Source organism: Diabrotica virgifera, chromosome 5 (assembly GCF_917563875.1).
Source record: "Diabrotica virgifera virgifera chromosome 5, PGI_DIABVI_V3a".
Lineage (NCBI taxonomy): Eukaryota > Metazoa > Arthropoda > Insecta > Coleoptera > Chrysomelidae > Diabrotica > Diabrotica virgifera.
The window spans coordinates 157,320,016-157,336,438 of NC_065447.1; the positions used below are offsets into that span (position 1 = coordinate 157,320,016).

At 32.2% G+C, this 16,423-nt stretch overlaps 1 protein-coding gene across 2 annotated transcripts in view; it reads left to right on the plus strand.

Moving 5' to 3' along the window:
* Nucleotides 1-16,423, plus strand: part of LOC126884529 (uncharacterized) — a 45,667-nt gene that overhangs the window by 26,318 nt on the left and 2,926 nt on the right. For both annotated transcript variants that reach the window (XM_050650475.1, XM_050650474.1), the window contains exon 2: nucleotides 2,365-2,502. In XM_050650475.1, the coding sequence (XP_050506432.1) occupies nucleotides 2,365-2,502 (138 nt within the window). The remainder of the gene's footprint in view (nucleotides 1-2,364; nucleotides 2,503-16,423) is intronic.

The following is a 16,423-nucleotide window of genomic DNA, read 5'->3' on the forward strand; positions in this document are numbered from 1 at the left end:
TCACAAAAGATGAGACTACAACATAGTATCGACGCATAACCACCATTTTACCTTTTCCTCCATAAAGGGTGTCTCAAACTTTTGTTTCGGTTAAAACACATGTTAAACTACAAAACCGTCTATTTTCTTTGTTTTTAAAGATATCAGGCACATTCAAAAAACAAAATGTTCACAAAACATAAGACTATAATACGATTCCGATGCATACTCATTATTATACCTCGTCTTCCCTACAGGGTGTTTCAAACTTAACATGAGAAAAACATTTCTTTTCCTCCACCCGGTATAAGTACAAAAAAGAAGTTTGAGTAAATCTTTGCACAACTGTGTTAATACTAAAGAAATATCTAAAATAGTAAAAAAAATTAGCGGGATGTATGTTGTATGTCCATTTTTACTTGCTGCATCATCAATAATATATTCCTTTACAAATAATTTTGTATTAAGTACCTCTACTAATTGGTCTTTAGTGTACCAATCTTCAAAATATAAATCTTGTGATAATAAAAAATCTTGCAATTCATCCTTTCTAGAGTATTTATTTGGAATTTTTTTAAGTTGTCTAGAATGATATGATGCATTATCTAAAACAATAACACTGTTGTCTGCTAAATCTGGTAATAAGTTATTTTTAACCCACGATTCGAAAAGTTCACCCGTAATATCTTGATGATAGTCCAAACAGCTGTCTTTAATGTCTTTTGCATTTAATAGTAAGCCATCGGTTACCCAACCATCTTCCCCTCCACAATGTAAAATCAAAATGCATATTCGTTTGCCCCTGGAAGCTGGTACATTAACTTTGCACTTTACATTGTCATTACTCCAACATTTGCCAATTGTTGCGTTATCAGTCTTGTTATCGGTCGTTCAGAATTTCGTGGAAATGTAAAAACCTTTAGCACAGCAGAGCTGTGACAAGAACCCGACAATCGAGTAAGAGGAGTCATTGATAGGTATAAAAAGGAGCTTATATCGGCAACTTTTAGCAGCAGCGTAAATAAAAACATTATTGTGATTAAAGATAAAAGCATTATTTTGATTAAATAGACCTAACAGTTATAATTATTTAAATATAATATATTATTTATAATTGTACCTAATGAAATTATATTTTACAGTACTTATTTTTGCGTTTTTCTGAATACTATTCTGTAACAAGGCAAAATATTAAAGAGGAACTATTAAAACAGATGTCATTTGATCTAAGCACATGGATATTTTGTTCGGTATACCCTTATAGGATGGAAAATTTTACACGACCCTCTGGTATACCACTTGTACACCAATTGGTATATCTCTTTAAATTTCTCATTTATCTGTAGCCGGGCTTATACTTTACCATCGTTAAATTATTTATTTGGCGATGTGTTTATAAAGATGTCAGAGGACAATGAGGCGAAGTATAAATCACGGCAAATTTCAAGATTTGCCTGATTTGGAGCTTAACAATGAAATATTTTAGGAGGAAAAAAACGACTTTTGTTCATTTTTAAATGCAAATCCCAGCTCCAGTTTAGTTTACTAAAATAGAATATAACTACCCTCCATCTTAAAAAGTCGTAAAAATTACAAGAGTCGTAAAAATTAATTACTTCATATCATCCCTAGACAAATGCTAGAGAAACGAAACTTATGGCATGCTTAATTATGAAACCTCAACTCTTGTACCCAATTTTTAAAAACACAAATCCTCCGAATTATATTTTGCATAGACTTTACTCGATACATTTTTTAGTGTACACCAACGTGAAAACAGGTGGCTGAAAGGTAAGACCTTTGTTGGCGGCTAGAAAGATAAAATGTTGGGGCGTGAATGGTCTGGTAGTACGACTAGAGGGACCACAAAGTAGTGTCACTCTCTCTCTCTTGTCGTACCACTAGAGGTACTACAAATCAGATCATGAATGGCCCGCTTACTCCACTTTCTCTTATTTTTACTAAGAAACTAATTAGGTAAACCCTGTAAACCCAGGTAATACTGTGTAAGATTAAATTTTATTGTTAGAAACGGAACGCAATTGACCATACAAAACACATTAGCGATATTACCTGAAAATACCTCAAAATTTTGGACGCAATTCGGATACCTCCAGAAAAATATGTCCTCTAGAAAGTTTATCAAGTTTGCCAGGAGTAATGTTGAAATTTTAGAGTTCCAGTAGTTTATACAAAAAGAGCTTGTAAGGTCGAAGTACACAGCAGCTAGAATGGGAATGCGAACTAAAGGAAATTTAAGAGTCCTCTAGATTCCTCTAGATTCTTCTAGACTTCTTACAACATAAATTGAATAGCTAATCTTTCCCAAAAATTATTTTACAAAAACTAGTTTTATTGCAAATTAATTTTGTTTTGTTGTAACAGGTCTAAAGTGCTTTGAAGATATGTGTGAGGGTGACGATTGCGATAATTCCAATATGCGCTTTTGGAATAATATTACTGAATGCAGCCATGAATTCAATTATGATGCACCTGGATGGTGCACAACAATAGTATTAAAAGGTAAGATAATCCATCAAAAGTTGCTAAAGTTAAAATAAATTAATTAGGATCACATGTGTGTGCGTGCGTGCATGCGTGTGTGTGTGCGTGTTTAATTGCATAAGAGAGCAGTCTATTTGTCACTTCTCCTTCTAGTATGATATAATTGATCCAAATAATGGCATAACCCAGACATCCAAAGTGAAAGTTGTCCTCCAACACCAAATTGTTCTATATTATGGTCCACATAATGTTCAGAAGAAAGTCACATCATTTTGAGCGTCGGGTTTGTGGGGGTAGGGGGGGTGAGGGTGGGTGAGAGGGGGGTGAGGGGGGGAGAAATCGGTAAATTCGTAGTTTTTTAGGTTTTTCGTCAATATTTCTAAAACTATGCGGTTTAGCATGAACAACCTTCTATACAAAAATGTTCTACATTAAATTTGCACTAAAAAAGGTCCTACGCATAATCCTTTTAAAATGAACGGTTCCATAGTTACGGAGGTAGTATAGTAAAATTGGCCCAAGAAAGACCTAACCCAGACATCTAAAGTAAAAGTTTTCCTTAAACACCAAATTGTTCTATATGGTCCACATATTGTTCAGTAAAAAGTTACACCATTTTGAGCGTCTGGTTTGGGGGGGAGATGGGGAGAAGTCGGTAAATCAGAAGTTTTTTTACGTTTTTCGTCAATATTTCTAAAACTATGCTTTAGCGTAAACAATGGTCTATACAAAAATGTTCTACATAAAATTTTAAACAAAAAAGGTTCATACATAATTGTTATAAAATCAACGGTTCCAGAGTTACGGAGGGTGAAAAGTGGAGGTTTTCGATACTTTTTATATTATCTGGGCAATTGATGATGATTTTGGGTGGTAAAGTTGACTTTTCTTCAAGGTCTTATCACTAACATATCATCGGCCACAGAAAAAGCAAATTTTATTTACAAAGACAACCCTTTTAAAGAAAATTTCTATAAATTGCCCAAAGAATATAAAAAGTATAGAAAACCTCGACATTTTACCCTCCGTAACTCTGGAACCGTTGATGTTATAACAATTATGTATAGAAGATTTTTTGTTTTGAATTTCATGTAGAACATTTTTGTATATAACATTGTGTGTGTGTATGTGAAAAAATGGCTTGGATGCGAGTCCGTTAGCCACAGATTTTTATTTTATTTTTACCTCAATTTATTAGTTTTGTTATATTTATACGTATTTCACTTAAATGATTATATTTGTTTCTTTCAAGTAGTTTATGAGTAATTTAAATATTTCCATTTTATGACAACTTAGTAGATATTCTATACTAATTGGAAAATAAACTTGTGTTTGTCGTAAATTGTAATATATTTGATTTATATATCTCTAGTTAATTTTGCATTCCAAGAAAATATGGTTTAAATCTCTAATCGAAACATTATCACAAAAACATACTGATGAATTAATTATTCCTAATTTGTGCAGATGTGCCTCATATTTCCCGTGTCGAGTTTTTAATCTGACGATAGTAGAAATATCTTGCTTTGGCAGGTTATATTTAAATATGTATTCAGGTGGCGGAGGAAGTTCTTGATGTAAAGAAAAATATAAATTTTTTGACATGCTTGTAATATTTTTCCATTCTTTTTTCCATATTTTATTTATTCTAACTTTGACGTCATTTATTGCATCTGTCGATAAGATGTGAGTTAGTATCTCACCTTTTTTGATTGCATCTTTGGCCAACTCATCCACTTTCTCATTACCCAGTATACCGGCATGCCCTTTTGCCCATATAAATACTACTTCCACTTTAGACAAATTATTTTTTATATTACATAAAATTTTTGATTTGTATGAACTAAAATCAGTATTTTCAATTGCATATATTGCAGATCTGGAGTCTGTTATTATCACAGCTTTTTCAATATTATTCTCTTTGATCCATTCTAGAGCTTTTTCGATGGCTATAATCTCAGCTGTAAAAATACTACTAATACTAGATAATTTGTAATTATTATGTTGATGGGTATTTTGCACATACATAGCACATCCTACTCCTGTTTGATTTTTAGAACCGTCTGTATAAATTACTGTGTAATCCACAAAGCCGCTCAGTATAGATTTTACTAAAATATTATTTAAATGATTTGATTCTGTATATTTAGGAATTATGATTCTGGGTTTTTTTATCAAAGTTTTATACGGAAATTTATAAATTGGTAATAATTTACTCTTGTGTAAATCTGTATAATTCCTGGTTTCAATGAATGCATCTGTTAGTGGTGGTGAATTTTTTATTCTCCAATATTTACTAGTTAAGTTTTCCATGTTTAATAAAGCCAGATTTGTTAAAAGGTCTGACTCAGTGTTTCTTAGCTTTATGCAGTATTTTTGAGCTAAAAATTGTCTACGTAAATTTAATGGGATTTCATTACACTCTGCTAGCATAACGTTTGTTGGAGTGGATACCATTGCACTTAAATATATTCTCAAGCATCTGTATTGTATCCGATCTAAAATTTTTAAGTTCGTATTGCTTGCTGATCCATATATCCAACACCCATAGTCCACGACTGACCGAATACAAGCATTGTAGAACAATAAAGCTGTTTTGGGATCTGCACCCCATTTTCTGTTGGTAATACACCTTAGTATATTTATTTTTTTTTTCACACTTACCTTTGATGTATTGAATATGTTTAGTCCACAGAAGTTTATTATCTAATACTATCCCTAGATACTTATACTGATTCACCACTGGTATAGTACGCCCACTCGAGGTTACGTTTCCCGGTGCGCGCAACCTATGCCTGGTGAAAAACATAATATTGGATTTTTCTGTGGACATTGTCATATTATTTTCATTTGTCCATTGTATAATAATTTCAACTATATGCCTCAATGATCGTAGACAGTCGTCGTAGGTTTTTTGGATGGAGTATATACAGATATCATCTGCATATTGTAAACATTTAATATTTTCGTCAAACAAACTATGAATACTAGCAGAATATAAGTTGAATAATGTTGGACTTAATACTGAACCCTGTGGCAGACCTTGATTTACAACTCTTGGTCCGTGTAATATATTTCTATGATCTTTTAACCATACTGTTCTATTAGTATATAGATTTAATATATTATTACAGATTTCATTATTGAAACCAAGTGAACACATTTTATATTTTAGTATGTTAAGATCTACTGAATCATAAGCTCCTTTTATATCCAGAAACAAACAAACTATGTACTCATTTTTAGACAGCGCAATTTGTATATCTGTAACTAGCTTTGTTACTACATCCAATGATCCAAGACCTCGGCGAAATCCATACTGTGTACTAGGTAAAATACAATTTGATTCTAAAAACCATTCTAATCGAGCTTTGATTAATCTTTCAAAGGTTTTACTTATACATGACATTAAAGAAATTGGTCGATATGACTTGGATAAATTTTTGTCTTTATTAGCTTTTAATAATGGTTGTATGATATATTTTTTAAAATGATCTATGTATTGCTCTCCTACCCACCAACTATTGAAAACTTTAATTAATTGCTCCTTAGCTATTATGGGTAAATTATAAATTAATTCATAGGTAATAAAATCATATCCAGGAGTAGTATTCTTCGCTGTTTTCATTGCAACCTCCAAATCTTCAAGAATAAACGGAATTTGAAGCTCATTGCAATCTATTACATGCATATTATTATCAATAGTCTTTAATATATTTGGTACATAAGTTGGTGCATATGTATCTAATAATTCCTCAATAATTGATTGCGTTAGTGGAGATTTTTTGTGAGTGTTATTCTTATTTGATATTTTTTTAATAAAATTCCAAATTTTTTATATTGGTGTGTTTTTATTTAGTTGATTGATAAATTCTACCCAACATTTTTTTGTTTTTGTTTGAATAGTAGTTTACACTGTGCTTGTATTTTGCGTAGATCTATATAATTTTGAAAATTTGATACTCTATTATACTTCTTTAAAGCGTCTTTTCTATCTCTCACTTTCTCGTCGCAATCTCTATCCCACCACACTGGTCTTGTGTTTTTCTTACTAGCGGCTGTGCGGCATTTCATTGCCTCACAAGCTGCTTTATTAATATTAGAGACTAACTGTTCAAAATTGTCTTCAGTGGAAGTAATACTTTCATTTTCCATGCTGTGTGTTAAAATATTTTGATAGTTTTCCCAGTTGGCCGAAGATTCAATCCATTTTCTACTTGGTTGTATTATGCTGTTATTATATCTCCTTGTTAAGATTGTACTTATGGGAAAGTGGTCTGAGCCTAGCGTATCATCTAAAGGATTCCATCCTATGTAACCGATCAAGCTTGGTGAAGTAAGTGTTAGATCCACTGGAGAAGGATTTTCATTTGGTCTAGTAATTTTTGTAGGTCTAACATCATTTAAAACAATAAAATTGAGATTTTCTAGAGCGTCTGCTAAATTTTTACCTTGAATATTGTCGTGCACCGAGCCCCATATGCTATGATGTGCATTGAAGTCCCCACAAATTATACTTTCTCCTTGTATTTGTGTAAATATGTTCGTCCAATCATTTTTTGTAGCTTGTACATTTGGTGGTTTATATATACATATGATTGATATTTTGAGGTCTTCTATATATATTGCACAAATTTCTATTTTTGTATTAAAGTTGTTTCTAAATTTTATTTCAGAATAACAAAAATGATCTTTTATAAGTATTCCTACGCCACCATATCCATCTGCTCTACTTTTATTTATAAAATTATAATTATTTAATCTAAAACTTTGGTTAGGTGATAACCAAGTTTCATTTAGTGCAATTAAATCAACGTTTTGTGTTTGGTTTATATGATTTAAGAGATTTGCTTTATTTTTTATTATAGACTTTGCATTCCACTGTAATATATTAAACTCCTTATTCATTTTCTTGATTTCCAGCATCTTGTTGAATAGATCCTAATAAATTTTTTAGTTCATTTTGTGTCTCTTTTATAACCTGCATTTCTGTGACATCTAAATTAAGTTTTTTATATATATTTTCGAATATTATAGGTAGTTTTTGCATTACTATCATTTCTAATTTTTCCTTGTATATCTGAAAGTCTTCTCTGTGCGGATTAGGTAAGATTGAATTATTTATTTTAATTTTGTTTTGAAAATTTGGTGTTTCTTCTATAATAATCGGTGAAATAGCTTTACGCTTTTTTGGTTGTGATTGTGGTCGTGGTACCCAATTTTTATTTGAACTGGTTGGCGTAGATGATATGTCAGAGTTATCAATTTGACTCATTTGTGGAAAATTTTCCAAATTGTTCAATACATCAAATCTATTATTAGAAGTTACTTTAGAGTAACTGCTATTTTTTTCTAACAATTCCGCTTCCTTAAAAGATAAATTTTTTTGTGACATAATCTTTTTTATATTTATCTGCTGCAAATAGTTGGGACAATGTTTGGAAATAGACTGATGTCCATTTGTTTCACAATGTATGCAATATTCTTCTTTTGTGCATTCTTGAGTGTCTGCATTTTCGTGTATTTGGCCACATCGTTTACATTTATTTGTGGTACTTCTACAGTACTTTGCTGTGTGTCCATACCTTATACATTTGAAACACTGGACCACTGGATAAACATATGGTTCTACTACAAACCTGACCAAATTTATTTTTACATATTGTGGTAAATTATTACCTAAAAATGTCACGATAAGCATTTGTCTAGGTTCATATTGTACCTCCTTATCTGGGCCTAGTATTTTCTTCGTCATTCTTTTTACCTGTACTACTTCTCTTTCGCTCTCAATATTATCTAATATATATTTGTCAGTTAAAAATGTGTCAATTTCTTTGATTATACCCTTCTTGTGATTAAAAAACATAGGTATGTAAGCAATTAAATTATTTTTTTTAATAACCTCATGTTCAATGATTTTATTTGCCGTATGGAATGTTTTAAATATAACTTTTACTTTGTTTCTACCTATTAATTTAATGTAAACAAACTCGTTTTTAAAATTAGAATTATTAAAAAGAAAATGACCTACTTTTACTGGTGATAAACGATAGCTATTATCTACTGGTTCAACAATGACATAAAAGGGACCTATATCTATTGCTGCATACCTGTTCTGGATATCATAAACTTTACCATTATTTTTTGTTATATCCATTTCTGAGTTCATAACGCTTCTATCAGGTGGATCCTGTTTAGGCGGGGGCTGATCCCCGCCTATTTTATCGTCCATATTACCTTAATACTATAGTATAATAAAATTTCCAATACCTTACCTAATCAGAAGAACTAAATTGTCAGTAAACTATTCAAAACTGCAAATAACAAATTAAAAAAAACCAAACGGGAACACAAACCAACACACTATCTACGAAAAAACCGCCAAAATTCAATATTTTCTGTAAGAGATCCAAAAATTATTATAACTTTGGCATTTGTCAACTTGACACGTGTATATAACATTGCTTGCGCTAAAGCATAATTTTAGAAATATTAATAAGAAACTTAAAAAAACTACTAATTTACCGACTTTCCCGATCTCCCCCCAAACCGGACGCTCAAAATTGTGTAACTTTTTACTGAACAATATGTGGACCATATAGAACAATTTGGTGTTAAAGGAAAACTTTTACTTTGGATGTCTGGGTTAGGCCTTTTTTGGACCAATTATTACTACACTACCTCTGTAACTTTTGAACCGTTCATTTTAGAAGGATTATGCATAGGACTTCTTTTATTTCAAATTTAATGTAGAACATCTTTGTATAGAAGGTTATTTATGCTAAACCGCATAGTTTTAAAAATATTGACGAGAAACCTAAAAACTACGAATTTACCGAATGCTCCCCCCTCTCCCCCCAAACCCGACGCTCAAAATGGTGTGACTTTTTTCTGAACATTATGTGGACCATATAGAACAATTTGGTGTTGGAGGATAACTTTCACTTTGGATGTCTGGGTTTGGGTCTAGTTATACCATACTATTCAGAAAAAATAATAGTTCACTATATGCCTGACATTTTAAATTTTTGTTCAAACAACTCTTATCTTTTATTTTGCACAAACAGGGCTTGTGCCTATACATGTCGAAAATTTCAGACGCTATTTCTTTCGTCCATTGCATATTTTGAAGTTCCAGAAAAACACGTGGTCGAACTTCGGTCGCGTACAAACACACAGTCCATTCCCGCGACGGAACAAAACTACTGGCGATCTAATAGGTTTGTTCGTAGAACGATCAGCAACCGTTGCCAACCGTCAGACGCAAGCGCGTTCGTAGTCTACGAACTCGAACTGTTAACTGCGCAGCGCCAACTGTTAACTGCGCATGCGTCTGATGGTTGGCAACGGTTGCTGATCGATTGGATCGTACTACGAACAAACCTAATATTTCAGCGATCTGGAATGCCTGAGGCATAAACGTGAACATAAAATAGAAGGATTCACAAAGGGATTGGTCGGAGGCAGTCCAAATCTTTTAAAATCCACCTTCGTATGTGCCAAGTTATGTAAGTCCTCTCAAAAATTGACATACTTTGTCTAGATATTGTAGGATAAAGCAAATATGTAATTGAAATAATTAAAGGTGGTCTTGTTACACCAAAAATTTGAAGAATGTGATTGTGTTAATTGGTTTTTTTTCTTTAATTTTGTATATACATGTATGTTCGTGTATTGTATGTAGCATATGTATGGTGGTAGGTATATGAGATTGTAGGTGACTTGTTCTCAGACTTCCTTTATTCCGCTATTGTTGGTATGTTTTTGTTGTTGCCTTCTTCTTTTAGTATTGGCAACCAAAGCCTACTGCATTCTGCTGATAGGATTACTACACATGTTTCTTCGTTAAGTAGGTTGAGGGTTGCTACTTTGACTTTTCTCTTTTTCATGCCTGTTTCTTTCCTTGTGGTCTGTTCTCTTTATCTCAGGCACAGCATAAAGAGGGACAGTAAAACCTCTTACATGTCGGCACTTTGATCTCAAAAAGTAATACCGCGGCAGTATGCAATTGGTAATTCACCAGTGGTGGATGCGGGTTTTCTCTGTTAAAACCCGTATGTCTCTATGCATGCTCTAGCAATGCGAGAGTGGGGCAAAAGCTACTGGGAACATTGCGCGGTCGCCATGCGCGACTAAAGATTTTACTTCCAATTTTTCGGAGAGTGGTTCTACTGTTCCCTTTTTATACTGTGTCCCAGGCATTTTTGCTTATCTGGGATTTATAGAAGTCTCTGTTATTGATGTATGTTTTAAGCTCATTTACCCTGAGACTTAGAGTTGTTTTATAGATTTAAATCTTACTTGTATTATTGGGTTTGGACACGATAGATCTCAGAGTGTTTGATGTTTTGAGTGTTGTTCTTATGTACTTGTTTCCTATCTTTTTGATTTTTTCTGATAAGCCCTTTAGATATGGTACAGTTGACATCTTTGAGTCCCTTCTTGTGAGTCTCTCTGTAATTTTTGTGTTGTTTTATTTTTTTTTCAATCTTGTGGAATTCCCTGTCTCAACAACGGGTAGTTATTTTAGTCAAAACTTTTGTCAGCAGGTTTTTCTTTCTTCTCGAAATACATTGTCCTTGGAGCAGGTGCTTCAGGCTCTATCATTTGCATTTGATAATTCCTTTTTAATGTTGACGTTGTAGGTGAGGTGGTACTTTAAATATCTGTAAGTGTGGGTTGGTTCGATCTTTAAGTATTGAGAAAATATAATTAACTGTTCTTCTTCTTCTTTTTCTTCATCTAGCGATTCACGTCCACATCTGAACATAAGCCTCTTCAAGTCTTTCTTTTCATTGTTTTTTGTTGTACGCTACTTGTAGCCAATTTTTCCCGGCAGTTCGTTTCAGATCATCTGTCCATCTCATAGGAGGTCTGCTTCTGGGTATTTTGTGTTGGTATGGTCTCCAGGTTAGAATTGTTCTGTGCCATTTTTTAGATCGCTCCTAGCTACATGTCCAGCGTATTCCCATTTCAATTTTAATGATTTTTGTACCACATCGGTGACTTTGGTTTTCTGTCTTATCCATGTGTTTGTTTTCCTGTCCTTAAGTGATATGCCAAGCATTGCTCTTTCCATCGCGTGTTGAGTGACTCTGAGTATGTTAATATTCTTTTTTGTGATTGTCCATGTTTGTGCCCCATATGTTAATATCGGAATGGTGCATGCATCAAAAACTTTAGATCTAAAATGTAGTTGAATTTGCTGATTTCTGAGTATATAGTTCAGTTTGCCGAATTTTCTTCTTCTTTTAATTTTTTCTGTTTGAATTTCCCTATTTAGTATTATTTTTTGTCCTAAGTATATATTATATTCTTCAACTTTTTCTATAACTTTGTCGTTTATTATTGTCACGGTTTCTTCGGAGTGCATGACTTTTGTTTTGTTTAAATTATTTTCAGTCCTATTTTAGAAGTTTCTGTGTGTAGTTCTAAAAGCATGGTTTGAAGTTCTTGTAGGTCAGTAGCTATCAGGATTATGTCATCCACAAATCGTAGATTACTGAGGCAGCGGCCATTGATGTTTATTCCCTTATATTTCCAATTTAGATTTTTAAAAACGTCCTCCAAAACTAAAGTGAACAGTTTGGGTGATAGAGTGTCTCCGTGTTTGACTCCCCTGTTTAATGGTACAGGGTTTGTGTATTCGTTTTCATTTAGGTAGTATGTAGCTGTAGCTTGGTTCATAGTTTCTTTTATTAAGTTAATATATCTGCTGTTTATTCTACAGTTTTTCATTGCGTTTATTACGGCCGTCTGTTTTATAATGTCGAAAGCATTTTCGTAGTCTACAAATGCTATAAAAACTGGAATCTTGTATTCGTTACATTTTTCTAATAATATTTTTGTGGTCGGAAGTTGAATAGCCTTTTCTAAAACCTGCCTGTTCATATGGTTGACATTCATATAATTTCCTTGTTAGTCGAATAGTTATGACTTTGGTGAGTATTTAAAACAGTTGCGACAGTAGACTGATGAGCCTTTAGTTTTCCAACTTTCGATAATCAACTTTCTTGTGTAATAAGATTACTTTAGAGTTGTTCCAGCTCTTAGGGACTTTGCCCTGGTGTAAACAACTGTCTATAAGCTTAGTTACAATTGCAATGAGTTCCTTACCTCCTTCTAATAAAATATCTGTGGTAATCCTAACTTCTCCTGCAGCTTTATTTCTCTTCATATTTTCCAATGCTGTAGTTACCTCTGAAATTGTTACTATTTGCATTATTTCCGATCCAACATTTTTTATTAATTTCCGTACTGGTCTCATTTCATCGTCTTGTTGATGTGTTCTGTAGAGTTCCGTGTAAAATTCTTCTAATCGTTTCAATATGTTTTCTCTAGTTGTGATTTCATTTTCGACTTTTCCCATTAATGATATTATCTGACGTCGTCCTAGTGTCGATCTGAGGCATTTCATACTCTTATTTTTTTCAATAGTTGTTGTTATTAATTTTCCTTATTCTTTTCTTTTTTGTTTTCTGATTCCTTTTCTAATCTGCCTATTAAGTTCTCTATTATAGATACTCTTCGGTTCCCTTTTTGTTAGATTTATTTAAGATCTTCCATTTTTCTATTTATTGTAATATTTCTTTGTCTAATTCATTGTATGTTGATTTCGGTTTTTTCAGTTGTAGAATGCTTTTGTTTACTGTTTCGGTTATAAGGTTATTCAAATCATCAATATCATTGGAGTTCATCTGCTGCATGTTAACTTGATTTGATGCATGCATTATCTTTTTATTAAATTCACTATTTTTTATTTCTTCAGATGTCCATTTGTATCTTTTTTCGTGTATTCTTTTTCTTTCTAGTTTTTTGTTTATTACTAGTTTTGTTCTTATTAGTCTATGGTCGCTTCCTAGGTCAAACTGATTTAATACCGATACGTCCTTTACTAGGTTTCTATTGTTCGTTAAGATAATATAATCTATTTCATTCTGTGTCTTTTTATCGGGGCTCATCCATGTCCATTTGCTGCTTGGTTTTTATTGAAAAAGGAGTTCATTGAGTACATGTTATGTTCATTCATGAAATTGAAATTAACTGTTAGTGCTGTTTTATTAGCTATTTTGATGTTTTAATACGATTCGAAGATTATTGATAGTTTTGGTGTTAATTCCTGTATGTAGGGTAACACACAATATTTTGGAAGACATTAGTTAGGATCAGTGCTCTGGGTATTAGTACTTGTAATAGTGCTAACAGTTATTAAGTTAATTAGGGTGGTTGGTGTTTCTAAGGGAATATTGTACATCTAATAAAAACATATACAGGGTGATTGATTAGTAGGGTAAAGCTCAATAGCTCCGCTATAGTAATAGATAGCAATAAAAGTTAATAACAAAAATTTTAGCCACCTTTGAGCTTCACATTACAAAATTAGTTATAATGTTACAGGGTGTTCGATAACACAGTGGCAGTTATTTTCTCAGTAATGTTAAATGGAACACCCTGTATTTTATATCATTATTGAAAATTAACATTAACGTACTTTAATTTTTACATAACATTCCCTATGCCCAAATTTATTAGCTTTCGAGATATTTTCATTTTTCGGAGCAAATTATTTTAGGTGTTTAAATTTATCTAAATTTTAAGTAAGCCATGACTGAATTGACAATTAAATATTACCGATTATCAATTCGGTAATGAATGTAACACTGTAGCAAATAAAGAAATAAAAATAATTTATTAGTAATACATTTTACAAACAAAAACACAACCACTATATGCAACATTTTTGAAACAATTAAAAACTATCTTTTTATGTAAATGCAACAAATAAACAAAGAAAATTACTAATAAATTTTACAAAAAAAAACACACAAACACAAAATACAATATTTTGTGAAGACAATTAAACACTACTTTTGCATGTAAATTTAACAATGTAACAAATAAAGAACGAAACATAATATAAACAGTAATACATTTTGCAAAAAAACATGTTTGAAAAAATTAGAAGCTACTTTTAATAAAAAATTTTTAATATTTAATTACATAAGGTGCTCAAAATTATCTCCTAACACATTTATGTACGCCTAAAAACGATCATTGAATGAACTACTTACTCTACGGAGCATTTGTAAATTAACACATCGAAATACACTTTGTATTCTATTTTTCATCTCATCCCTTGTTGTTGGAGGTATTTTATAAACTTCATTATTAACGTAACCCCAAAAAAATCATTCCAGTTTATTAAATTCTGGTGATTTGGGTGGCCACGCTACTGGTCCATTGAAAATTGAAAATATCTCGAAAACTAATAAATTTAGACATAGGAAATGTTATCTAAAAATTAAAGTACGGTAATGGTACTTTTCAATAGTGATATAAAATACAGGGTGTTCCATTTAAAATTACTGAGGAAATAATGTACTTGCGTTTTGACTCACCCTGTATTTGATATAAATAAAATTAGCAATATCGACCATTCTTGAAAATTTTGACAATAGGTTAAAAAATATGGTAATAATAAACCATTGTTGTTTTGCTTATTTTTATTCATACATTGAGTTGAACTTGTTACGATTTTCAAATAAAATTGGTTATAACTTTGTAAATACCCTGTATAACATAACAAACCTTTATATTTTTGTGATGGAGAAGTTAACAGGATTTCGAATTTAAAATAAAATATAGGGTGTTCCATTTAAAAAAACATAAGTTAGGTCTGCCACAGTGTGTTATCGAACACCCTGTAACATTCTAACTAATTTTGTAATGTGAAGCTCAAAGGTGGCTAAAATTTTTGTTATTAACTTTTATTGCTATCTATTACTATAGCGGAGCTATTGAGCTTTAGCCTACTAATCAATCACCCTGTATGTACGAGAGCTATCCAGAAATTTCGTTACGTTTTGATCTGTAGCCGCTAGGGGCAGGACTAGCGTGGAAATCTCAGCATCGTAGCGTTCCTCCGTTCAGTAGCTCTACAGCCATGCTAGCTCAAAATAACTATCTCTTCTCGTTATTTTACAACAGCTGTTTGAAATGTGTGCCGCGATCGAAAACTCCGCCAGTTGTGATGTGAGGTGCGATAAGACGATTCTTGTTGGCTAAAAATAACAAACCAATTGAAATTTATCCCGAAATTTGTGCTGTTTATGTGAAAAATGTGATCACTGAAGGTGGAGTGCGTCAATGGTGTACTAAATACGACTAAATTCAAAAATGGCCGAACCAATGTGCACGATGAAGAACGAAGTGGACGGCCGGGCATTGTGACTGATGAACTTGTCTCTTCTATGCAAGTGGGAGGTGTTTCCTCATCTGTCGTATATAGTCTGGGCAGATTATCGGAGAACAGGCCATTTATGGGAAAAGTTATTTACCAGCAATTTTATTGCTGGAATCGAAACTTATGATTGTATATATTAATAATATAGGTATGCAAAGTCCACAGATAGTGTGCTACTTTTTTTATAAACAAAATGGCGCCCGAAAATCGTGTTTTTTTTTCAATTTTTGCTCTATAACTCCAAAGATTTTAATTTTACACCAAAAACACCCAAATAAAAATTCACCGTAATTAAATTCTGCATAGGACTTGTTTTTCCGGTTTTTCCCGATTTACTTCGACGAAAATTTTCCCGCAAAATGCCGGTTTTTCCAAAAAAATCTTTAATTTTAAGCAAAAATTTTAGATAAGTAATTGTTTATCAATAATTAAATAACTTCGTAGCATCAAAGCTCTTTTCGTATAGATTATAATTCCAGAAGCCGATGGAAATTGAATGAACAGTATAGCAACAATTGAATTGTTAATTAAAATTTACGGTCGCTATAATAACCACAATAATTACGATACATAAGAATAACTATGATTTTTGTATAAAAAGACACTGCACCTATCTAATGTACTTTACAGAATTGAAATTGGACTATTTAAGCGGCCTCAGGAATATTCTAAAATTATAAACAATTTTTTGGCTTA